The 25,924-nt window shown below is 35.9% G+C and overlaps 1 protein-coding gene across 1 annotated transcript in view; it reads left to right on the top strand.

The window, feature by feature from the left end:
- Positions 1-10,989: 10,989 nt before the first annotated feature.
- Positions 10,990-25,924, top strand: part of LOC118200228 (protein toll-like) — a 33,823-nt gene continuing 18,888 nt past the window's right edge. Inside the window, exons 1-2 of the mRNA XM_035372166.2 lie at positions 10,990-11,289; positions 13,378-13,519. Coding sequence (XP_035228057.2) covers positions 10,999-11,289; positions 13,378-13,519 — 433 coding nt within the window. The 5' untranslated portion in view covers positions 10,990-10,998. The remainder of the gene's footprint in view (positions 11,290-13,377; positions 13,520-25,924) is intronic.

Genomic DNA, 25,924 nt, shown 5'->3' with positions numbered 1-25,924 from the left:
TAAAACTACTAAGAACGTTAAACACAGCGCAATATAAAGCATATCTAAAAGGCGGAGCTCTCACGGAATCTCTTAATATTTCGAATTCAACGGTGAACGAAACAACTGAGAACTTATCCTCTCTCCGAGCTTAATATAGTTTTCCCAGGCCGCCGAGAAATCTCTAGTACCTTCCATTTCTCGAAATTATTCGAAGGTATATACGGTTAAAGTTACATATAAGGGCCGGATACGGTTACAGTTACATATAGAGATCAATTATGTTTATTCAATTGCATTAGCATATTTACTGGTATCCAGGGACCGGCTCAAAATGCCGCCGAATGGTCGCCAAGTTTGGTTTCTCGACAAATTTGGCGAACAGTGTAACATTACAGACATTTAAATAAGAGAGAGAGAGAGAGAGAGAGAGAACGGAGGACGTGGGCACTATCCCTTTATCAAACGGTTAATTAGTATAGCACCACGTCCACCACTATCTATAGCACCCCTTCAAAATACATAATGCCACCTGAAAGGTATTCAACGTGCACGACAAGACATACAATATAATATGTTACAGTGTTACAGATTAATATTCAAGATACATTACTGGTACATTACTGATACAAACATGACAGATGCTGAACTGATAAAAGGCTGATATAATACTAATATTAACACTGATTAATACTGCTACAGTACTGATACATTGATATAACACTGAATTTTATTACTGATTAAATGGGAATGATTTTGCATAAGTCGGTAAATAAATCCACGAAATAATGCGTTACAGAGACTCAAAATATTGCGAATTAAAATATCACAAATGAATGTTCTACTGTTACATTTCTTGTACTATTGTACTATCTATAGCACCCCTTCAAGATACATAATGCCACCTGAAAGGTAATCAACGTGCACGACAAGACATACAATATAACATGTTACAGAGTTACAGATTAATATTCAAGATACATTACTGGTATATTACTGATGCAAATATAACAGATGCAGAACTGATTAAAGGCTGATATAATACTGGTACTGATATTAACACTGATTAATACTGCTACATTACTGATACATTGATATAAAACTGAATATTAATACTGATGAAATGGGAATGATTTTGCACAAGTCGGTAAATAAATCCACGAAATTATACGTTACAGAGATCCCCCCCCCCCGAAAAAAAGAAAAATGAGAATTAAAATATCATAGATCAATGTTCTACTGTTACATTACTTGTACATTACTGATGAAATATAACTGATACACTACTGATACAAGGCTGATATATTAGTGATACAATACTTTACTGATTGTAAGACTGTTTTTATTGCTCATGCGATATATGCATGAGCAAATATGCATATACAATACTTTACTAGTATTAATACTCATACAATACTTAACTGATATTAATACTCATACAATACGTTACTGTTATTGATACTCATAATACACTTTTATTGGTATTAATACTCATTCAATACTGACTAATAGTGATTAATTGTAAATGGGAAATACTGATACTGATACAATACTTTACTCAATTACGACTGTTACATTACTGATACAAATGTGGATATATAATATTTAAATGTTACAATACTGATACAATACTTTACTGATATTAATACTGACACAATACTGATTAGTACCGGTACTATACTTTGCTGGTGTAAGACTATTATATTGTTGGTACAAATTTGCATATAATCCATACGGAGCATACGTTTATGGCAGCAGGAGAATTTACGCTGTCTGACATAAGTCCATGCCCAGCGCAGACAGTTTGTCCATTAAATTGACAACCTTTGTAATCAGATATCTCTGCTTTATGATAAATTTGCAGAAGGCCTGCCTGCCTGTTGGTACTTGGCAGTTGAATATGAAGATCAGATGTCAATGGACAAGTGGTCAGGTAATGCTCTGGGGATACAATATCTCCGCAGCAGCAGAACTCAGTATGGCTGAGCCCGCGTTTTGCAAAATATTGCGGAAATGGACCATGGCCAGTGATAAATCGAACGAGCTGAGGGTTGGAAATGATACGGTCAGTGTCCACATACGCTATGTGATACTGCGTTCGTCGACCGGTTGAGCCCTCGTCCCATTCCTCTTGCCATCGTCCAATGGCCTTCAATCTCAGGCATTTCTTTAGATAAGAAACAGGCTATGGGATATTGACTTGAGTATCTGCATTGCCTGAAGCTGCCTCTTTGGCTAGACTGTCTGCAGTTTCGTTTCCGTAATGCCCAGCATGAGCTTTGATCCACTCAAGTTTAAGCTGATGGGGGAAACGCTCTCTTAGGTCCTGCTGAATGGTTTGGATGATGGTAGATGGATGGTCAGGATTACCTAAAGCACGCAACGACGATAGACTGTCTGTTTTTATAACTGCTTTTTTAATACCGTAAAAGATTAAGTAGCGTAAGGCTTGTGCAATAGCAATCGCTTCACCTTGGAAGACTGAATTTTGAGAGCGCAGTTGACCTTTCCAATGATGTGTAACTATATGATCCCGCAAAACAGCAAAAGCACTGCCTGTGTTTTCGTTGATTTTCGAGCCGTCTGTATAAATTTCTATTTGAGAAGGCAGAGCTGTAGCAGTTGGCTGAACTTGGATGCGAACACCAATGCCTTTAAATGATGGATGGGTACGAAAATCAGGAGCCGGGATTTCATATTCTTCTGGAAGGAAATATTCATCAGAGAAGTAAGCTGGACGCTGTAACTGTTTGATGAGTTGCCTGACAGCCTCTTCTTCAACTCGTAAGTGGAGGGGTAATAATCCCGCTAAAACATTGATTGCATTAGAGGCTGTTGTGCGATAAGCACGCAGACATTTAAATAAGAGAAAATTATGCATGAGAGAAAGCTTCACAAGGAAAATACATAGATGCCGTACATACTAATTAATCTGTCTGGTTACTAAGCATGGCCATAGGCCGTTTGCTAAAACATGGATCATTTACATTTTAGTTATACACTTTAATAGCAGAATTTTTAACTAATTTTTGGTCGTTATAGCACTTACAAGCAACAGGATAGTAAAACGTTCTTAACTGCTCGATACGTAGTTCTTCATGTAACTTGTAGTTGCTTACATACCAAGAGAAGTTAGTGTTCCGCCTCAAAATACCGTTTGAGGCAGTTTGTAGCTTTTTACGTATGGATTTACATGACTAAGCCCAAACCGGGCAGGCATAATACAGTATGGGACGTCACATGGATTCATAAATGAGTAACTTGTTGTCTATTTGCTGTTTCAAACTATTAAAGGGAATAGTGTATGTTTACTTACACGAAACTTTCTGATCATGGATGTAATGTGTGGGTACAATGAAAGAAGCTTACTGAAGATCACCCCAAGATAAAAGACTTGCTTTGGCCCAGGGAGTTGATACTCCATAAAATTGCAAATTCTTCTTAAATTTGTTCTTCTTAATGAACAGTTTTTCACCTTTGTATTTTCAACATTCACCTTGATCTTCCACTTTGGGAGTCAAGTGTGGGTATGTTATCTTGTAATCGTTGTATAATTGGACTAACAAATGCACTGTTTGAGATGATCGCAGTGTCATCAGCATACATTGTGTTGGCTGTAATGGGAATGTCATTCCCATTACACCCAAAACTATATAAAGATTGAAAAGTGTGGGGCCCAAAAGGGATCCTTGGAGGACCCCGGCCTAGATGTCCCGTTGAGTAGAAAGTGTGCCTGAAACGTGAACGACAGTCTACCGGCTAAGTAGGATTTAATTATGTTAAGGATGGACTCTGGAAAACTCTTGTATAATTTGTATATGAGGGTACCTAGCCATACACAGTCGAAAGCCTTTGCTATATTTAGGAACAAGCCACCAGTGGTTTTCTTGTGCTGGAGACCTTCATTTATCATTTCTACAACCCTGTAGAGCTGGTAAGTAGTTGAGTGTTGATTCCTGAAACCAAACTGATACGGAATAAAATTGTTAAATTACGTAAACGTATAATAGTTAAAAACAACCAACTCAATCAAAATCGTAAAAAACAACCTTATATTTCTACCTAGCGTGTTTCTCTTCTAGTCTACAACCAACTCAGTTGAAACTTTTCTTTTAATTCCTTTTAGTTTCTGATTGTGCGAAGAAATAGTTTCATGTATTTCATTATATTTTCATAGTAGAATACTCTGTTTCTTTCGCTGAATTCAATCCTAGTTGTTTTTTCCTGCATATTAAATTTCCCTCTCCCTGGGGTTGACTCAGAAGAATTCCTGGGAAGTACTGGTTAGGATCTGTACTTAGGCAGTCTCAAACACGGGGGGGGGCAAATAAGTTGACTTTACAGGACTAGAGCCCTAGTTCATACTAAGGCAGGTTCAGGCTTGACAGGGACCGTACTGGTACTGTTGTGTCTGTTCCTTTTACTGTTGTGAAGCTTGATCGGAGATCACCGACCTAGTTGACGGGGATTTAACCCTCATAGTTCCAGTGGCGGGGACTGACAGAGTGGACATGGCACCAAGACGAACATTCGAAGCCGATGGACTGGTGCCCGGAGGCAGAGAAGTCAGAGCGTTCTTTTTCGTATTTAGTATTCACAAGCGTTTTATTTGCCTTGTCCAAGGCTTTGTATAAAGCCGGGCGGGGACTGTGGGGTTTGCGCCGCCATTAAAGGGGTCTCAGAGACTTCGATGATTAACCCCGTATGGCAGTCCGCAGAGGATCCCGAGACGGGGATTTTTTTCGTTTCCTGCGCTCTGCATATTAAATTCAACATCTTCTGGAGCTGTTAAAGAATTTGATAATATGGTAATAATTATTATCTGTACATGATGGATATTTAATACAAGCAACTTATACACCTTATAATTTCGTAGATCACAGAAGCAGTTCTGAGGCCAATATCCTCTGTGGCCTTCTGCTATTAGATTTATTCAAGCTTTAAATACAATCATAGAAGTTCGGAAAGTTAGACACGCTTTCCCACATATATGTGTGTATGTGTAGCAATGTTTGAAAAATATTTACTTGAGAACAATTAGTGTTGCATAAGTTGCTGCGATATACATGTGTGTATATATATGTAAGAAAAATAAAGAATATTAAAAGATAAATCATAATTTAAATTAACAGCGTAAATTAATTACCCTTGTGTATTATAAAAATAGCAATCTCTCTTTGCACTGCATCATTTCGAGAGCAATTCACATCATATAACTCTAGCATAATTCTGATGATGTAAATGAAACTAAAACCCAAACGGCCAATAATAATTTTACAGTAATATTAATTATCCAAAGAAAATGCACTGAGAACCAAAACTAACTCAGTTATACAAGACCAGAGAGAGCATAAGTTCTTCAGTTATAGTTGTGAGTTATTAATTCCAAACGACTTTGGAATATTCACATAGTCAGAATACTTTTGATGCAACAGCTCCCTAGGTTTCTGGAAATTAATTTTTTACAGAACATTAGGGGAGGGGGCACCCAGATCTGGCAGGCTCGAGGCTGCCTTTACACAGTTAAACGCCCCAAACCCTAGAGGCGAATCATGGAGGCATAACTCCTCCGATCAACCCAGGGGGACAATTCTTATTTCACTAAGTCTGGTAAAAGGTCACAAAGTCTATGGTGGACGGCTGCGCATCCACCGAGAATGCATAGAACAGAGTTCGACATCGACAGTCTCCAAGTGTTGACCAAGAGGAGCCCAACCTACAATATCAAAGCATGTAACGACACCACAGACAAGACTACCATAAGGTCCCTGCTAAAACATCTAAACCATCCTCCGAATGAATGGAGGTTTTTGTCCTGTGGAAAGTAATTATATACGACGCAGGACTGGGTCACCAGTCATACTGCTTGTGTGTCCATGATTGCTTTAAGAGAACTCTTCCCGGACAAACTCATATCCAAACATGGCAACATCTCATCGCTTGCAGGAACTATACCGGAATTAAAAATGAATATCAGACCAGAAATATCACGGATTCAATCTGACCTGTTTTGTCGACTGACGGAAAATGTTTGGTCAAGATTAGAACAATGTTAATACAGAAATAGCTCTCACTTGAGCGGTATTAGTTGAATGGCATACCTTACTCCGCTCAAATCTGTAAAAAATATTCTGGCAATAAATGTTTCATGAAAATATTATGTACTTTTAAAATTTCCCGCTTCACTGGCGGACCCTGCGCACTGACACCCATATAAAAACCATGAATAAGAACTTTAGCTAAGCGTCAAGGGATGAGAACTGGTATTTAAAATGCTTCAACTGAGCAGTTAGTAACGAATAAGAAGATTTTTTCTTTCTCATTTACGTAATTGTATTTTGAATCATTTTGTTTGACTTTACATTCGAGAATAAGTTCAAGTATATTGCTGCAAACTTTTACAAAAATTTATATTTACTTAAATATTATTCAGTTTTTATGAGTCATTTAAATGTTAATATTTTAATTGTGAATTTTTTTCTGTATTTTTTATATCTTATGTTTATTGTTGCATGATTTGCGTAATTGTGAGTCAGTGGCCATGTTTGTATCTGTTTATTTCATGTACAGGGTGCGTCAGAAAAATGTATACACGTTTTGAACTGTTGTATAAAATTTATTATCATACCTACAAGGTTAAGTTTATAAAAGAAAGCAACGTTATGTTTCCCCAACATATGGCAGCAGAGTCGCCGCTCTAGCTGCGCAACCCAGTTAATGCCAAGAGAATAACATTGACATGGGCGATGTATATTTAAACTTTCAAGAGCGGAAGCAGGTCATCAAATGGTACTAAAAGTTTGAGAATGTTGTTGCGATTCAGAGACAGTGGAGATGCTGAGTATGAGAATGATCCACCTTCAAGGTTAGCAATTACACATCTACGAGAAAAATTCGGGTTCATGGAACAGTGTGTGATGTGCAAAAAGGCCGATCAGAGATACCTCGCGCGGGTACGTGTGATGAATCTTATAGCTGGAACTGTTTCAATGGTCACTGCAAAAACCTTCAAGCCAAGGATCACATTAATGTGGTGTAAGTGCTAGTGGTGGTGAATTTAACAGGCCAGTGGATAGGAGGCAAGGGACCAATCGAGTTTCCTGCACGCTCTCCCGACATTACCCCCCCTCGATTTTTCTTATAGGACAAAGTGAAAGATGAGGAGTGCTGTCGTAAACCAAGTTACCTTGATACCTTTTGGGATCAGATTCAAATGCTTGTGCATAGAGATCCCATTTTTGGTGCGAGGTACGGAATCAGTCATGATTCGTACTGAGAAATGTATTGGTGAAGGCCACCATTTTGAGCATTTATTTTAAACACCATTTGGAACATTCTGTTTGATCAGAAAGTACACTTATTTTTCAAATTAGCCGTACGTTTTCTAGAAATTTAACTTTGTAGGTAAATAAATTTTTTATGACAGTTCAAAGTGTGTATACATTTTACTGACGCACCCTCTATTATTTCACAGACCTTTTTCTCAGTCACTTGAAGTTATTTTAAGGATAAGTCAAGTAGAAGCGAAAGTATCGTCAGAAACATTCTACCGCACATTCGCGTCATTTAGCAATTTCTTGTTCAGTGACATATGTAAATTTCCAGAAAACACATTTCTGAAATCCTAAGAACGATTTTTCCGGAAGATTCCAAAAGTGTTCCTCACCTCCTTGAGAAATGTTATAAATAGAAGGGTATGAAAAGCCGTCATATGTTTTACATTGTTAAGTTTCCTGTTTCGTGGTTGCGTCTGTAGACATTGCCTTGCGAGTGATTTTTAAAATTTGTCGTGCATAAGGGAAAGTTTCAGTTTGCTTCTACGTTCTCCTGGAGCTATTTATGGTTGTTTATCTTCTGTTATATATAAAAGTTTGGAATAAAATTTTAAGTTTTTCCTATTCACCTATCTCAGTTATTTAAAAAGACTTGTGGGAATTTGCAGAACGCAACAGTGCTTAATTATGTAGTTTTAAGATAAATTCAAATGGCACAGAAATGACTCACATTTATTAGTATCAGTATTATATACTTGTATTTCTGTTTTACTTTGAGATTCCTATTTTATTTGCAGGAAATAAATGGAAATGCGATTGCCGCATGTTATGGTTGCGACAATGGGTAGACATAACAAAGCCACATTCTACAGTTCCATCGCTTACTTGTTCTTCACCCGACAGGTTTAAACAGAGAAACCTGAGGCACATCACAGAACAAGAATTAATCGACTGGCCAGAGAAGTGCCCATCCTCTTGCATTTGCACGTGCGTTGAAGAAGATTCTGAGTTTTTCATTAAAGTGGACTGTTCTAATAGGAACTTGCAAAAGGTTTTTGTCATTTTTTTAAACTTTTTTTATTAAAATTATTATATCATTTAGTTTTTAGTTTTTTTTTATTAAATGATGAATAAACAAACAGTTTGGTACCTTTGAAGGTGCCGGGACTTTGACAACATTTTTCTATGGCGCTACTTCGGTGCCTCACACATTTGCACCTGATCTCACCTGTACAGCCTTCATTGGCTGGAATTAAACAAAAATAGGCACTACAAAAATAATGAGAAATATTTTACTAACTATAATGACAATTTCTATACTGAATGGAAAAAAATATAATGTCATCTAGGAACGAAAAGTGATATTTGACCGAAAACTGATATGTTCATATAGTGGAGAAAAATACAGACAGAATTTAAATCTTTGATTAAAATTGAGAGATTTTGTTGATTTTAGATGGCATCATTGTAGTTAAGAGAAAGTTCTAGATGATGCTGTTCATCTAATTTTTTCTATACTTCTCATTCTTCATTTAGCTGCAACAGAAGAAACAGTGTAGTGAAACTTGCCGGAGTACTTTTTCTTTAAAAAAATTTGCTTTTGTTTCAGTAATCCATATGTCTATTTCATATTCCTACATTACTCATTTCTTGAATGTTGTTACTAAATCGCTATTTTACATAACTTTACTCTCAAACATTACAAACGCCTGTGGCAAAATTATCATTATATCCTTATTACACCAAATACCATTATCAATCGCCTGCTGCCACTAAAAATCTTTTATAAATACTGAAATTATGTTTTCTTTCCAATTACATTAAATGTAGACGTAATGGGGGGACCGAAAAGTAATGTCGTTTCTGCGCATGTCGACAACAACATGCTAAGGGCAGAAGTGGAAGCAAATCCATGTCAAACACTCTTAACCAACCTTGGTCGACCATCCAAGAACATTTAAAGCAGAATGGAAAAATAAGCAAAGCAGGTGTTTGCGTCTCCCATAATCTGTCCGAAGAGAACAAAGCCAACCAACCGATCCATCACATGCAACGTTTTGTTTCAACGGCACCATACAAAACCGTTTTTTAATCATTTGATTACTGGAGACGAAAAATGGGTCCTATATGATAATCCAAAACGCAAAAGGCAGTTTCATTTTAATAGGGGTTACAAAAGGTTTACATCCCAAAAAGGCGCTTCTGTGGTGTTTGGTGGAGTATTCGCAGAATTGTTCATTTTGAGTTGCTAAAACCTGGACAAACCGTTAATGCAGATCTTTATTGTGAATAATTGAATCGAGTGAACCAATCTTTAATCTAAAAATATCCGGCGATTGTCAATAGAAAAGGCATCATTCTGTAACACGACAATGCAAGACCGCACTCTGCGAGACGGACCCTGGAAAAAATGAATGAATTGGGATGGGAGGTGCTATATCACCCACCATACTCGCCCGATATCGTACACTCGGATTTCCCTTTATTCCGATCCCGACAACATTTTCTTTGTGCCAAAAAATTTGAAAATTTGAATGATGTCCAAAATGCCATCTTGAGATATTTACTCGAAAACCAATTGATTTATATCGGTCCGGGGATTGAAAATCTGCGCACTAGATGGCAAAAGGTTGCTGATGACGAGGGTGATTACATTATTGATTAAAAATAAAAACGTATTAAAAATTTATTCGTGTGAATTTAATGTAAGAAAGCGACATTACTTTCCGGTCCACCTATTAGAAAATGAAACATTTCTGCAGGAGTTAAAGGCAGTTAGCCGAAGCTTTTCTGCAGGAGTTAAAGGCAGTTAGCCGAAGTTTTTCTGCAGGAGTTAAAGGCAGTTAGCCGAAGCTGCCTTTTATGCTGATGTAGACCATCAGCGTAAAAAGGCATCAGCGTAAAATTGAAATCTTGATAAAGTTCTGAATACTTGCTAAATGTAGTGCTTTTGCAGAACGGATGTACTTGATGTTCGATGGCAGAAAGTGGTCTCGAACGAATAGTTCTTGCTAAGGGACCAAAAGTATAAGCATGCACGGGTTAAGGCAAATACTTCTTATATTCTCTCATTTAAAAGGTGACTGGTAAGATATGAAGGAAACCCAGTCAGCCAGATCCAGGTGGTGAAGAATTGTCGTCCATCACAATCTAGTCTGGCGGTTACTGTGAAATCTCTTATATTTCTTGGGGAATCAGCCATAACCTTGCTGGAAGAGATCTTCCTACTGCTAGCCAGAAAAGCTACTAATGGGCTATGAGGACACGCACGGGAAAATGCATTGTTTCCTTGTAACTGTTTTTGATCAAACCTGGGATCAAATTATCAAAGTCATATTATCATTACATGCGCTCAAAGCATATAATCAACAAGTACATTCATCACCAATTTCTAATTGATCTTCATTAGCGTGGACGTAAGATTAGTTGCAACAACAGAATGTAAAGTAGAATTAATGATTAATTAATAACTTTAATTAGAAGCTTAGTAGCATTTAAAATTAGGCAGGAAACCAGTTTTAGTTTGGTAAAGAATTTGAATAAAAGTTCCGAAAAATATTTTGGTTCTGAAGGAAGGAGACTTTTCTTCGAATGCTTCAAAATTGATAAAGATTTATTCAAAACCCAAAGCCAAACTAATGCCCTTTTTTTTGTTAGTTTTGAATTTTACATTGGCTTATGTCTCTTCTAAATAATTTAAAAATACATTTAATATTTACAGGTTCCAAGTAATTTTCCAGATAACATGGGGCAGTTGGATTTGCAAGACAACTCCATTACAAATCCCATTAAATTCGATGTCGTATCGCTTTCAAGTCTCAGGTCTTTAGATTTAGAAAGGAACTTCATAACGGTGTTAGATTTCGAGTTACCTAAGAACTTAACGACGCTGAAACTTGCTGGTAATAATTTGACGAGATTTTATACAGTTTTCTACCCGTCAACCAATATTACCTGGACGCTGTCTGGGAATCCATGGACCTGTGATTGCGAAACCGTCCGATTCTGGGAATGGATGCAAGACCAGAAAGACAAAGTACGTGAAAATAAAGTGTTTTGTGTTAAGATTTCTCATACACCTCTAAATTCTGCTTTTAAAAATCAAGATATTATGATTCCTCATATACCTTTAAATTCTGCTTTTAAAAATTAAAATAATTAACTGTGCGTCAATCTGTTTTTGTGATAATTTAGAATACAATTTTTTCTGTTAGCTAATTTTCCAGCTAATAAATGACTTTTTTATTTATTTTACAGTATACAAATTATTTAGTAGCTAAGAAAGTGTGATATTTTTAAGTATTAGACTTTCCTATTATATCTCAGAATTGTATATTCTGTAATATTAATCATATTAATCTTTTGAAGTCTTATCACATTTAGAAACCTCACTAAGTAAGCACTATGTCCAGCCTTTTGTTATTAGGTGGCTGTTATGAAACTTCAATATTTTCTACATTTAAATTTCGCAGTAAATCTAACCCTGGTTATCAGGTTGGATATACTGACCTGTTAACCAGGTCAGTATATTCAACCTGTTAACCAGGGTTATATACTGCGAAGTGTTAACCAAGTGTTACATCTAACTCGGTTAACAGGTTAGATAAATATTTAGACATTCAAGGAAATAAAGATATAGCATCATAATAATTCATAAAATCAAACTGAAAGAATCCCAAAATCTTATACATAATTTCACAATACGTTTTTAAGATTTAGCTTAACTCGAAGTCTTAAACTAGATGCTAAGTTCTTAAGCCTCGTGACTCGCTCATTACCTCAGTGTTCAGCCTTGAATGGCAAAAATATTATAACCTGTTTAAACCTGCTATTATAACCTGCTTAAACCTGCTATTATAACCTGCTTAAAAGCTTCTTAAACGGGAGTACTGCTGAGCTTTTACTTGGGTCCGACAGTAAGGTTTATTCTCTGGAAAAAGGATGTCCTCTCTGTGTCCGGTTCTGTTGTTTAAAACATGATCTTTTATGTCACCTTAATGGTTGTTTAAAAATTTCATTTGTAGATGACTTACTATTAATTTTCCAAGACTAATATTCTTTTGAGAGCACAAGCAGCGCTGGATTTTGTTTCCATGTGGGCTATCTCTCGTAAACTCCCTTCCAATCTTTCAAAAAGTCGAGCTATGGTTGTTTCCAGAAATTTCGATGAACAAAATATTGCTTTTTTAATTATCTATGATTCGCCCTTAGAATTTGCAGAAAGTGTTAATTTTCTTGGTGTCATACTTCACTGGAAATTTGCATGGAAAAAGCAGTCAACCAGATCGAATTCCTTTCTATTAAATGTGAAAAATTTATTAATAGTTTTCAACAAATTAATATAATAATAATTTAATTTGGTAATTTAAAGTCAAGAAACTTATGTATAAGCTGAGTATTGTGCATTTATTTCGTGTGGCTCTCGGACATGTTTTTGCAAAAAAGATTAACAAAGAAATTTCAGAAAGACCCAATGGAGAATTCTTCTTCGTATTATTACTGGTTATACACTAAGTTATGGGGCTACTTTTGTTCTTGCAGAAATTCCACCTACTACCTTCGAAACTGAGTATAGGAATAATATTTTCGAGGCATTGTCAACTGATCCTTTGGAAGACTGCATAAATGGAAATGTACCTTTTCCCGAATATTCCTCATACAGCTACGTTAGAGCCTATTAATTTATGCGATTATAAAGAGACTATTGAAAAGTGTTTTCGTATGGTTTGCTTTACAGATGGCAGCAAAATGAACAATAAGGTTGGTCTAGCATTAGTCCATTTTGAAGAGCAATCTGAGGTTTGCTATTCTAAGCACCGTATTCCAAATGAATGCACAGATTTTCAAGCAGAACTTCTCTGTCGTCAAGAGGCTCAAAGTTAATGGGACTGTACTGTACATTCAGGAGTACGACACCGAGTAATCAATTTGAAAACTTTTGCAAATGAAAATGGAGTTGTACAAATCTAAATCTAAAATCAGACTAAGATTAATTGCTTTTTTCTTTCTGAAGAAAGTTTACAGAGTGATTTGTATCTGTTTAACATTCTGTATTCTACACTTTAATTGTAATTTTAAGTATCAAATAAGTAACAATCATTAATGATATTTCCTTGCTCTACAGATTATTGACGTCAATTCAACTAACTGCAGTAACACTGAAGGCAGAAAAGAAGTGAGAGGAAAAGTCATCATTACCCTGAGCAAAAATGAGCTTTGTCCAGTATCTCCTATAGTATATGTGTTAACAGGAATTGGAGTTATCTGTAAGTTCAATTGAATAACTAAAGAAATAAGACAGTTATATATTTGTGAACATTCCCAAGCAGAAATGTATGGGTCTATTCTGCAAATTCAAATGATTTTGCTCGAATTTTAGAGTTTAAGCACTAAACACAAATGTGACATTTTTTACAGGAGTCATGTTTCGAAACAAAATTATTTTGCTAGTAATATTCGTACGTCTAAGAAACTGGTGCCGTCCAACCGGGATAGTGATTAGCAATGCTGACTGCCGAACTGAAGGGCCAGGGTTTGAATTTCGGAGAAGGCATTGATGTTTGTAAATGTGCGGCAAGCCAAAAGTCCTCTCGAGAAGCTGGTGGTAGGGGAAGAGGGAGGGATAACCCTTGGACTCATTTCCCCGGGGCGCTCAAAATCAAAATTGCGAATGGAACTGAGAAAAGTCGTACCTGTATTGTGCTCCAGGATCTTACAAACGACAGGCTCAGTCTTGCACTTCTTGCCACGATAAAATTTGTGGGTTTTTCTGATGTTACTGTCAGACAAGTAAGATAAGTCACAACAACAACAAGAAACTGGTGTTATAACACTGAGATAAACCCACTTTTATATTAAGTTTCTTTTATAACATATTTCTAATATGGCTAGTAGAGATCTTCAAAACCCATCTGAAATCTATTTTTAAACATTTCTTTGCTTTTTTCAGAGCTTCCCCCCCCCTTTCGAAAATTAATCACCTTCAAAAACCCACAACAGATTATGAAGACAGTAAAAACGTCACTTGGTGCGAGATTAGGTGAACGGCCAAATGTTCCTGTTGTTCAGATCGGAAAACATGAATAATTGCGGGACGTATATTGTCGAGCTAATCGACCACTTATAGATGGAGAGTTAAGATTCAATTAAGCTTCAAGATAAACAATGTTCTAGTGGGAAAAGTTATCTATAACATCTTATAGCATTACTTTGTTTGACTGCGCGGAGAATTTCCGTATAGCTGATGTAGCTGATGCCCGAAGAGTTAACTAGTTTCCCAACAATATACATAGAATCGTCTATCAGTATTCGCTGATAAGTAATATGGATAGTTTTAGACGTCTGTTTTTCTGGATTATGTTTTATTTGATGGCTCATGTAATCAGAGGAACATGGTAAATTTTCTCATTGTTTCATATAACAGGTTGTCTGCAACCGTTCCCGTTTCTTAGGTACGTCTGTCGTAATGAATTCATTCACGTGAACTCAATGTGCATTCAGACAATTTTTATTAAATGGATTTGCTCTACCTAAGTATTGCTTCATGTACCCAAATAACAAATCCAGTTTACAACTGGATACTTTGTATGACGCTTAAAATAATGTGAGCAGTTTTCTGAAGATTTTAACGCAAAATTCTTGTGCAAATAAAACACAATTGAATTAAATGGCCGTGCCGTCACATAGAATTTGTAGTTGTAACTTGTGCAATGGAACTCATTGAGGGCGACATCTGGCAACTAGCTAAAGACTTTTATTTAGTGGTTGTTGTTGTTGTTGCTAATGCTCATTTGTCTGACTGGCAATGGAACTCAATGAGGGCAATGGAACTCATTGAGGGCGACATCTGGCAACTAGCTAAAGACTTTTACTTAGTGGTTGTTGTTGTTGTTGCTAATGCTCATTTGTCTGACTGACAAAGGAACTCAATGAGGGCAATGGAACTCATTGAGGGCGACATCTGGCAACTAGCTAAAGACTTTTACTTAGTGGTTGTTGTTGTTGCTAATGCTCATTTGTCTGACTGGCAATGGAACTCAATGAGGGCAATGGAACTCATTGAGGGCGACATCTGGCAACTAGCTAAAGACTTTTACTTAGTGGTTGTTGTTGTTGTTGCTAATGCTCATTTGTCTGACTGGCAATGGAACTCAATGAGGGCAATGGAACTCATTGAGGGCAACATCTGGCAACTAGCTAAAGACTTTTACTTAGTGGTTGTTGTTGTTGTTGCTAATGCTCATTTGTCTGACTGGCAATGGAACTCAATGAGGGCAATGGAACTCATTGAGGGCGACATCTGGCAACTAGCTAAAGACTTTTACTTAGTGGTTGTTGTTGTTGTTGCTAATGCTCATTTGTCACGGAGTATAATAGTATACTCCGTGATCTGACCTATAGTCGGCCCAAGTCTACGAAAATCCTCGTGGCAAGGAGCGTAAGTTTACGCCTGTCATTGGCAACAGCTTTGAGCACATTACAGGTGACAGTGTGACTTAGCTCAGTTCCGCGCTCAATTATGATGAAGAGTACCCCGGGAGGGACGGGTACAAGTGTCTCCCACCTCTTTTTCCCTACCACCAACCTCTCGATCAAGAGGACTTTCGGTTCGCCGCATAGTTATTGTGCCCCCAAGCCGCACGGACACTATACATTTACAAACATCCATGCCTTCTCCGGGATTCGAACCCAGGCCCTTCGGCACGGTAGTTATTGACGCTAACCACTATACCGGTTGGGCGGCTTACTTAGTGGTAAATGCATCTTTGCGCAGCAAATGATTTATTTTAGTAGGTAAAGCAAATTTGCCATTGTAGTTGCAAGACGATTACATGTATAAATATGTTTAAAAATTTCATTTTTCCATGGCAATGTAAGAATAAAATAAATTAAGCCTACCTTATCTTTGAATTTATTACCTTACCTTTCAATACAAATATATTGTGCCCCAACTTGCCCGCAACAGTAGTAGTGACTGCTATGAACTGGAAATTACACAAACTCTTAAGAAGGGTTTAACTCCCTTTTTATTCCACTTTAGAAGTTACAGATGCGTTCACTTGACGCTCACAAACTACACCGACCCGGCGGTTAACTAAAAATCGGAAAGTACAACTAAAGATAAATAATCAGGATGAATAAATAACAACGTAACTACCTACGAGGCTCTATAAACGTGACTAACCTAACCGCGTTCTAAGATACAGCTGAGATTTCAGCAAACTTTCTGAATAAGAAGTTGAAAGATTCAACTAACTGCCGAAGTAGGCACACAGGCCGAAACGCGCGGTTCTTAAATTTCTACCTAGCAACCTTCACGCTCGTGAATCAAGAAAGCACACTTACGAACTCGTTTCCCTTCTATTTAACTCAAATTACTTCTGCTAAATATTTGAATACTCTGCGCGTTCTACTAAAATTTACATACTCTGGCATTGGCAATTCCAGGGGAAAGTAAAGGCTTGACAGGAAAGATAGCTTAAAATAAATGTTAGTTAAAATAAATATAAACCCTAAAATACAAAACTTAAATTTTTATGCCAGCTTTGTAAAAAGTATGAATGAGCAAAACCAATTTTTCAGTGAATTAATTACAATAGCTGCCCTCCCATTAAGATAAAAATTATCCGAGATCTCAATTGTCCTTTGTAATCATCACCGATCATTGCTGAAACTAACGACACATGTTAAAGATTTTAAATAGTAATTTCGAAAACGGAATGTATCAACCAGGATTCATCAGTGCTCCACGGAGAATCACCAAGTATTCAACGATAATAATAGAACCGATAAGCTGTATTTGCTGACAGCGTTGCAAGCATGGAATTCTTATCGATGAATTGATTTCACATAACGGCGAAAGGCTTTTAAATATAGATAATGGTATCTTATACGAGCTTAATTGATCTACAAATAAAAAAAAAAAGATAAAAATTGTTTATATAAAAACATTACATTTAAAACTTATTAAATGATTAATGAACTGAAAGAGGAAAATAATTTATCATACAGTTTCATGGGAATCAGAGACTGAATAATTCTCTTTACAAAATTCTTCTACAATTGTATATCACGAATGATAAAAGCGTGGGCGTCCAAATAACGAAATCTGTTAATCAAATGCATCTTCGCTGAAAAGTATAAGCTGTTATCTTCATGAATTTATAAAGGGCGTCGCACACTTTTATTTGCGGTATAAGTTTGTAAATGAATTTTGTTAATACAATTATTTGATCTCTTGATCTCACGAGAATATATAATAAATTATTTTATAAAATATTTTTAGCTTATTTTGTTTCTTATCTTTTTAAACTCAATAACATATTGACAATTATTCAGTTCCCACTGTCAAGTATTCAGTTCAAAAATCGTTTTCAAAAAACGAAAAATGACTCTTTTTACTTCTAACCATTCTGTTATATGAAATGGTGAATAAAATAGAGCTATATCCAAAAAATTTAACAAAAATCAGAGATTAAATAAAAAATTTCATACAAAGTTCTTTTAAAGGACTGTTTTTTCTACTTTATACCCTGATGTAAACAATAAAATTTCAGAGTTTTGGCTTGTTCGTTAAATGAAGATACGCGTGAAAGATCATTTAAACATTAAATTTAAAAAAAAAAAAAAAAAAAAAAAAAAAAAAAAACTAAATCAAAATTTTGGAAAACATCTTTTTACCGCATTACATTATCATCAATAAAACGCGTGTGTACAAAATTTGAACACGATAGCTTAGCAGGAAGTAGGTTAAAAACCGCCGGCAGAACTCCGATGAGAGTGAAACACCATAAGTGAATTAAATAATATCTTATAAAAATAGTTTTTAATAAGATTCGCATACAAGAGTGACCTTTTGTTTTAATAACGAGATAAAAAAATCTGATGTGTACACCACATGACTTCCTAATACGGAATATTAAATTATACGCATTTTTTCTTGCATTTTATTTAAACTTATTAGATTGAATTAAACCTACTTCGCCGACAGCGCATAAACTACAATAGAAATAATTGCATTCTTTAAAGAATAAATTTAACGCTTTTAAGAATAAATGCATTCTTTAAAATTCACTTTGTTTACCATAGCGACACTCTGACGCTAGGTTTACTTAACAGTATTATATTTCATTCATATTATAACTCAGAATGCACAAAATGTATATCATTTAAAGAATTATCTAATCGTTGCCACATGTTCTATTCAAATACTATAACAAAGCTAGAACGATGTATAAAAGAAATTAAGCAAACAAAACAAAAAAAAGAAACAGTTTTTCACAGACGATTGAGTATTTCTCGTCCAATTAATTCAGTTCTCACTTCGCGAGAAGGCAAAGATACATAAATACTCAAAATATCTGTATTAAAATTACGAAGTAAATCTTAAACACTTATTTCCTCGAAAAAATTCCAGAAAGGATTAAGCATGATTTAAATAATAAATGAAGGCGTTATCTTTGTTGTTGCGAAGCTAAGTTTCTCTATATTAGCAACAAATCCGCTACTCATCTGTTTCAAATGTAAACAAGAGCAATGGCCGCCATAAAATTAGGCTTAGGGGCACTTAAAAAATTTTAAAATTGTTGATAATTCTAAAAGTATTGCATACAGATTTACTAAAGGCATAAAACTCTTACCCGGAAGATAAAAACAACATAATTCAATCATTTTTAAAGCAAAAAATGTACAATTTACAAACATATAAGAGTAAAGAAACTGAGATCACTGAGCCGGGTAACAGAGTGGATATATTTATAAGTGTATTTATATACGTTTGGCGCGGCCGATTGAAACTAAAATACGAGGTGCACATCTACATGTTATAGTAGTCTTATATATAAAATTTCAACGTTCTGAGGCTACTCGTTTTTGAGTTATGCGAGATACGTACGTACGCACGTACGTACATACGTTCGTACAGACGCCACGAAAAATTCCCTTCAGAATTCATTTTAAAGCAGTTTTTTAGTTTTTTTTCTGGAGGAAAAGAGTCTTTTATTCTGTCCTTACGTACAGGTATCACGCAAAAACATCGTTAAATTGCATTCGAAAGCGGTCAAAGTGGATATTATCGTTGAAATATGCCGCCTGAAGCTTTTCGCGGTTATAATACTTCCTTTTTACTTCGTACAAGGAAGTAAAAATGTAAGATATTTGTCTCCTTTCTGTTGCAGAAATGTTGGGGACATGCTGATATATATACGGGGATATATGTACTTGAGCTTGTAATTATTTCTACTTGAAAGGAATTTAATCCAAGAATGTTTGATAAGTGGCGAGGAACTCTATTAACTGAATTATTTGGACCTATCAACAGCTCCGAGTATTCTTAATTACTAAACTCGGAAATTTGAATAACTGATAAGATACGCCATTATAACTTCTTTAGCTGGGAAATTTCAGCTAACTAAAATCAATTAAAAGGCTTCTAAAGTAATTTTTAAATAATTTTTTCCTCGCTTAACAGTAAGCTGAGCTTAAACTTGTACAAAACTGTCTATCCTTTGTTTTATACGCGGAAAAAAAAGGCAAGTTAACTTTTCTACAATTGCGTAATATTAAAGGCAATCAAAAGCATTTCTTTCTCGTATCTTTGTGATGTTGTGATTAGCACGTCCAGCTGACGGTAGTAGGGTCTCAAATAGCAATGGAGTTTGCAATGAGATGGAGCGATTGAGTTTGCAATCTCCGGCTAGAGTCAGGCCAGGGATTGCAAACAAAAATTTTAATATTGTTTTAATTAAAGAAGGTTCGTTAGATATATGATGAGAACTTGAGATTCTTCTTAAGCAAAGAAATAAGGCATTTCCTTCAGTGTTCATCACTCTTTCAGCAACTTCCAAATGAATATATCATATTCATATAACATAAAACTTATATAAATTATACTACCCCTTTTTATTCTTTACACTACTAAAGCAACTAATCTGCAAATCGAAATTCAAACAACCAGTACTTAAGCTTTTAATAACCATTGAGAAAACTAAAAAAAAAAAACTTTTTCCTTTTGAACTAAGCCTCCGTTATTCGTCAAATTTCGCTACTTGCTTCGATTCTGCTAACTTAACTGCAAACTACTACCTTCATAAATTAGGTCAGGCCTGTTCCTGGCGGGTATGCAGCAAATGCCTCGTACGCAGGCGGAAAAAGTTATGGGAGCCAAATTCGGTCGGTGTCTTATTGTAAAGTGGAATTTACCTGTGGAAGCTACTCATGATTTGCTGCAAAGAATTAGACGACATCCAATGTGTATAAACTGCAGCATGATACGATTACTTTCACGCATCCGAAATTTACGTATATTTACACTTGGAGAAAGTATCTTGGAATGCCAATAGTTTCATACCAATTCTGTCCTTTTCCTTTCAATGGCATCCGCTAGTAATGCTTCTCACTCCCAATGAAGAAAACACACACTTTGGATAAGTACTTTTGCTTTTGTCAACTGGACCTAAAACTCTTTTAATATTCGAAAGAGCAGTTCGTTTCGCGCAAGTGTTTGGAGGTTGAGTTGCAACTTTGTAAGAAAAACAGTTAAGATGAGGGTTCCATAACACAGTGGTCTGAAACTGGCAGCCCGAAGGCCACATACGGATCCCGAAGCAATTTTATGCGGCCCGTCAATACATTTCAGTTGCGCATTTTTTTAATACAATGATTATAGATTTTGAAACAGCATAAATCACACAACGTATTGCACAGTGGATTGCAATATGGTATTTATTAAGAAAACATTAAAGCACTTGCAAACATCTCAGCAGTGGTTGAGGTCGTGCACAGCTGGTACACAGCCAAACGTATATATATATAATGCATATAACAGCGCTCTGGCAGTTTTGCAAAAGAGGCGAAGGAAAAAAAATGATGATATTAATCATCGCATCTCGGGAAATGATAATTTAAGATATAAATATAAACAACATTAGAAACATAGACTACATTTATATACGGGATTGCCATTGAATGAGAAAGAATGAAGATGATGATGCCAGTTAAATGAAAAAATTCATAAACATCGACTGCCAGGCTGTCTGGGCTAAGATAGGACGTCGGCGCAATCAACAAATTTATTCGTTAGCCCAGGGTATCTTAATTTTTTTTCAATCGCGACCCCTTTTTATCACTGAGATTTTTTCGCGACCCCCCAGGACCCCATAAATTTTACAAAAATTTTCTGGGATTCCATTAGTATTGCGCAAATCCGACATACGCGTGAGTGAAATTGTCAATTTTTTCACTTGTACTGTAGTATACTATTGCAGTTTTAGGTCATTAATTTTAATTTATAATTTTAAGACATAGAGCAGTGTGAAAATTTTAAGTAAGTAACAGACGAAATGACATTGTCACGTGCAAAGCAAGGAAAATGAACTTTTATATTGTTACGAAATGTCCAGGTGCGGTAAGATAGCTTCCCTTCAAAGCAGGTTTAGGGTTGCCATAAAATGGCAAGGGAAGGCAGGGTTGCCACATTTGGCGAGAAACCGCCCGTGTAGCGACATTTGGCGACAAAATTGGCGATATTTTGTGGATGGATGGAGAACCTTCTAGAACGAATTCTTACCAGTTTAGCCCAGAATGTTTCCAAACATAAGCCAAAAGCTATATAAGCCTGCCTACTCGGAGAGTCAGTTTGTTAGTTCGTGCGGAGTCGATCGAGTTCACAGTCGGTCAGCGAGTGCCGAGTGGTTCGTCCAGTGCATCGAAAGAGTCTTTTAGTGTATCTCGGTTAGTGCATCGTTGAAGGAGTGTGTTGAGCTCCGTTAACGACTGCATCGGGTGCTCTACTCTAGTGTATCGTCGAGTGCATCGCGAGTTTAGCGTGGAGAGTCTCGAGAGTACGTGAAGTTCCGAGAACGACCGAGCAGAGTCGGGAGCTGTACTCTGGTGCTTCGCCATGAAGCTGTCTCTACCGTTATAGTCTGCTTGCTTGGAGGCTGTGTAGCTGATTGCCTCAGCGTGCTTATAGTAGTTCTTCGATTACTGTGAAAACGTGATTTTGGAGCTGCCCTGAGAATACTGGCCAATAAAATGTGTTTCGATACTTCATCGAGTGCTGTTGTCATTATTCAGTCCAAATCCACTCAAACCTCGTACGTACGTAACGTAAAGAAAGGGGAAAAAATGTAACAATATTATAAAAAGAATACATCGAAATGTTTCCGTTTTTGTTTTCTTTGTCTGTATTGTCTTATTCTTTATCTATTTTCAGATACATTGTGTAAAAATATTTGATAATTGTAAAATTATTATAATAAGAAATATCAAAACTGCTAAAATTTTTGGCGATCGCCTGCTGCAGGTCCCGCGACCGCCATGAGGATCGCGACCCACAGCTTAAGAGACACTACGTTAGCCAGAAACTTGTAAAAAATTTATATTCTTAATGTGTTTTTTCCCCTCCTATTGAGTTCGTGCTTCAATTTTCTTTGAGTCAAGGACTAGTTGGTAAGCTCGATCTACAGCTCTGCAATTCATGTTGCTAATTAGATGGAGACAAAGTGAAACCTTGACGACTTGTGAAACCTGTTATTTGTGTTGGTCATTAGATCTATGTTACACAATACTAATTATTCGAAACTGTGCAAAACATTCAAATCAACTAAAGCTGCAAATCTTCTGTAGTCTTGAAGTCAAGAGAACCAGTAAAAACACTGCTGATGTCCTTGAAAAATGATTATCGCTCATTATCGCAGAACCGCTTCAATACCCTTATTACTATGTAAGATGCTATTGTACTTCCATATGGATGGTTAAAAATAACTTGCTATTTCGTTAACGTTTTGTCAAGACTGTACACATCGAAGTGTGGCAAGTAGTAACAATTTCGTAGTTGACTTTTAGCAACCTCTTCCATGTGCCCTAAATCTTTATAATCCTGAAGAAAATCATTATAAAGAGATTATATTTTAGGGTACCAAATGAATCATCTCAATAGATTCTAATCCATTAGCTGTCATAAATTTTGATTTACCTGATTTCGTATTCGCTTTCATCGTCATCTTTACTACATAACCACTGTATGGTTCTCTAGTATATGTCTGTAAAAAAGGCCTTTCGCATTCCATTCCTTCAGGCATGCAAAGATCTATGTCATGCTGTTGCGATCATTATTATTTTGGGCACTATAACGAATTCTGAAACTCCAATAAAATCATTAGGGAAAGTTAAAACCGCAACGCATACCATCGCTTTAATTTGATTTAATTGAATAACAACATCATTTATTAAATCCCGAAATTTGAATGCTCAGTTTTATTTCCCTTAACCGTAACAGATTCATATTATATTTACTGAAGCATTAATCATATTCATCTAAAAAAGCAGAAGCTGCCTTTTTCCTAAACCGGCCTTCACATAAATTAGAACACAACAGTAAAAAAATTAGCACTCGTACACGGTGATTTTGGATTGTTCGACGCAGTAATTTCAGTGTTAATGTTTTCTTCATTTTGCGAAGAATTAGATGAATTAAGGTTTTCATTTTTGTTTTGATTTTGTTCCTCTGTCAAAGAGCTGCGTAACAGAGAATTATGTGCCTTACCACAAAACTTACAATTACAATTTGACTTACATTCATTGATTTTATTCATAGCCAAAATTACTTTAGGCATAAGGAATTATTTTTTATGTAGCACACATTATATTTTAAAAATTCATGTTATTTATAAGCAGGATGTAATCCAGATTAACGAGTTAATCTGGATGAGCCTATAACTAGATTTGTAACGTTATTTACAAATTTTTACTTCATTTGTGCCGAGAGCCATTGCAAAGAAATGATTGTCTTTCTTAAGAAAAGTTATTAAAGCTTCCCATTTAGGTAAATCGGAAGTCTCCAAAGATATTTGAAAAGCTTTCTTGACTCTTTATTAATCGTTTGAAGCACAGCATTTATAATAGTGTTGCGAAATGCCCAGCTGCAGTCAGATAGCTTCCCCGCAAAGCTGGTTTAGGGTTGCTAGAAAATGGCAAGGAAAGGCAGGGATGCCAGATTTGGCGACAAAATTGGAGATATGCCATAGACGGAGCGAGAACATTCTAGAACTGGTTTTCCTGAGAAGGTTCTCCAAAGCATGTCAAAAGCTACAGTAGCAAGTTTATCGTGAAGAGTGTGTTTAATTGAGTAGTAGTGCTTTGTGTTCAGAGGTTAGCTTGAGAGTGATCGACCGAGTAGGAAGTGGTACGTTAGCGCTTTGCCGTGAAGTTATCTTCACCGTTATAGCCTGCATTGGCGTAGCCTGAATATTCCTCTCTGAAGGCTGTGTTGCTGATTGTTTCAGCGCAGGTTTATCGCAGTTTTTCGACGGCTCTAAACGTGTCTTTGGAACTCTCCTGTGTAATACTGACTAATAAATTGTGTTTTTGATTCTTCATGAAGGGTTGTTATCAATCACTCCAAATCCATGAACCCGTAGAGTGAAACAAGAGTATTCGCACTTCATTTAACTAACTCTAAATCTGAATGTTTAAAACCTCTTACATATTTTATTACTTTGCCAATTAAAAATCGCTGTTCAACTGTAGATTCATAATACATATTTCTATATTTTAAGTTATGACGCTTCAAGATATATAAGCTCAGATGATTTGTAAACTACCTTCTTACATTTAAGGTAAGTAGTCTCTTATTTCATAACGTTCTTCTAATGCTTCATAAAGTGAGCTAAATGTAGTTTGACTCTGCTTAGCATTACCAATTAATGACAATTTAAAATAAAATAATTTTTGTGAGTCATGAAGCTGATTATTAGAATATATCAAGGAATTAAACTGAGCCTTAAAGCTATTCCACTCTTCAACCTTACCGACAATTTCACCTTTACCTCATTAACAATTGCAGTAACTAAAAAAAAAAAAAAAAATTCTGAAAGCTTTTAGATTTTACATTACGCCCAACGGGGCGTCTTTTTAACGTTTTGTGTGTTACCTTTGTTTATTAAATATCATGTTCCTCGCACTTAAAGCATAAAATTCAATTCAACAGCAATATCGCAAAATAATTTTAAAATGAGCGTATCTTTAGAATTTTCGATACATAGTCTCGCGCGCTGGAGATAAAAACGTTTCCGTACAATGTTGCCATTGCTGGCTTTGAAATCGTAGTTTGTTAATTAAAAATTCGCTGAAGTTTTAGAAAATATGAAATAGATAATAAAACAAACTCCAAATTTGGGCTTCCAGATGCCCATATTTGGGTGGAGACGTAGGTTATTCAAAATTGGATGGCTCAAGGTACGTTTTTTTATCACAATACGAGAAACATACATATATTTATGCAGATTCTTCATTATTTAATTTCTTTAAATATAATACAGGGCTCTAATATTTGCTGGCAACAATTTAAAAAGTGAAACGCCGTTTATAGTGAATCAGCGTAAAATGCCAAAACGAAATTAAGAGTCCTTCTGGGGATATTGCCCCTTTGGACTAATAAGAATTACCTGTGAAATAGGCTTTAAATTTTAAAAGTCTTACCTCCAAATTTTCTTATTGCCCCTTTGGGCAAATAAGAATTACCTGTGAAATAGGCTTTAAATTTTAAAAGTCTTACCTCCAAATTTTCTTATTGCCCCTTTGGGCAAATAAGAATTGCCTGTGAAATAGGCTTAAAATTTTAAAAGTCTTACCTCCAAATTTTCTTATTGCCCTTTCGGGCTAATAAGAAT

The sequence above is a fragment of the Stegodyphus dumicola genome, chromosome 11 (genome assembly GCF_044657685.1).
Source record: "Stegodyphus dumicola isolate Sdum_Otavi_A_Nest chromosome 11, ASM4465768v1".
Taxonomy (NCBI): Eukaryota; Metazoa; Arthropoda; class Arachnida; order Araneae; family Eresidae; genus Stegodyphus; species Stegodyphus dumicola.
This window is presented reverse-complemented; position numbering and strand designations above follow the sequence as displayed.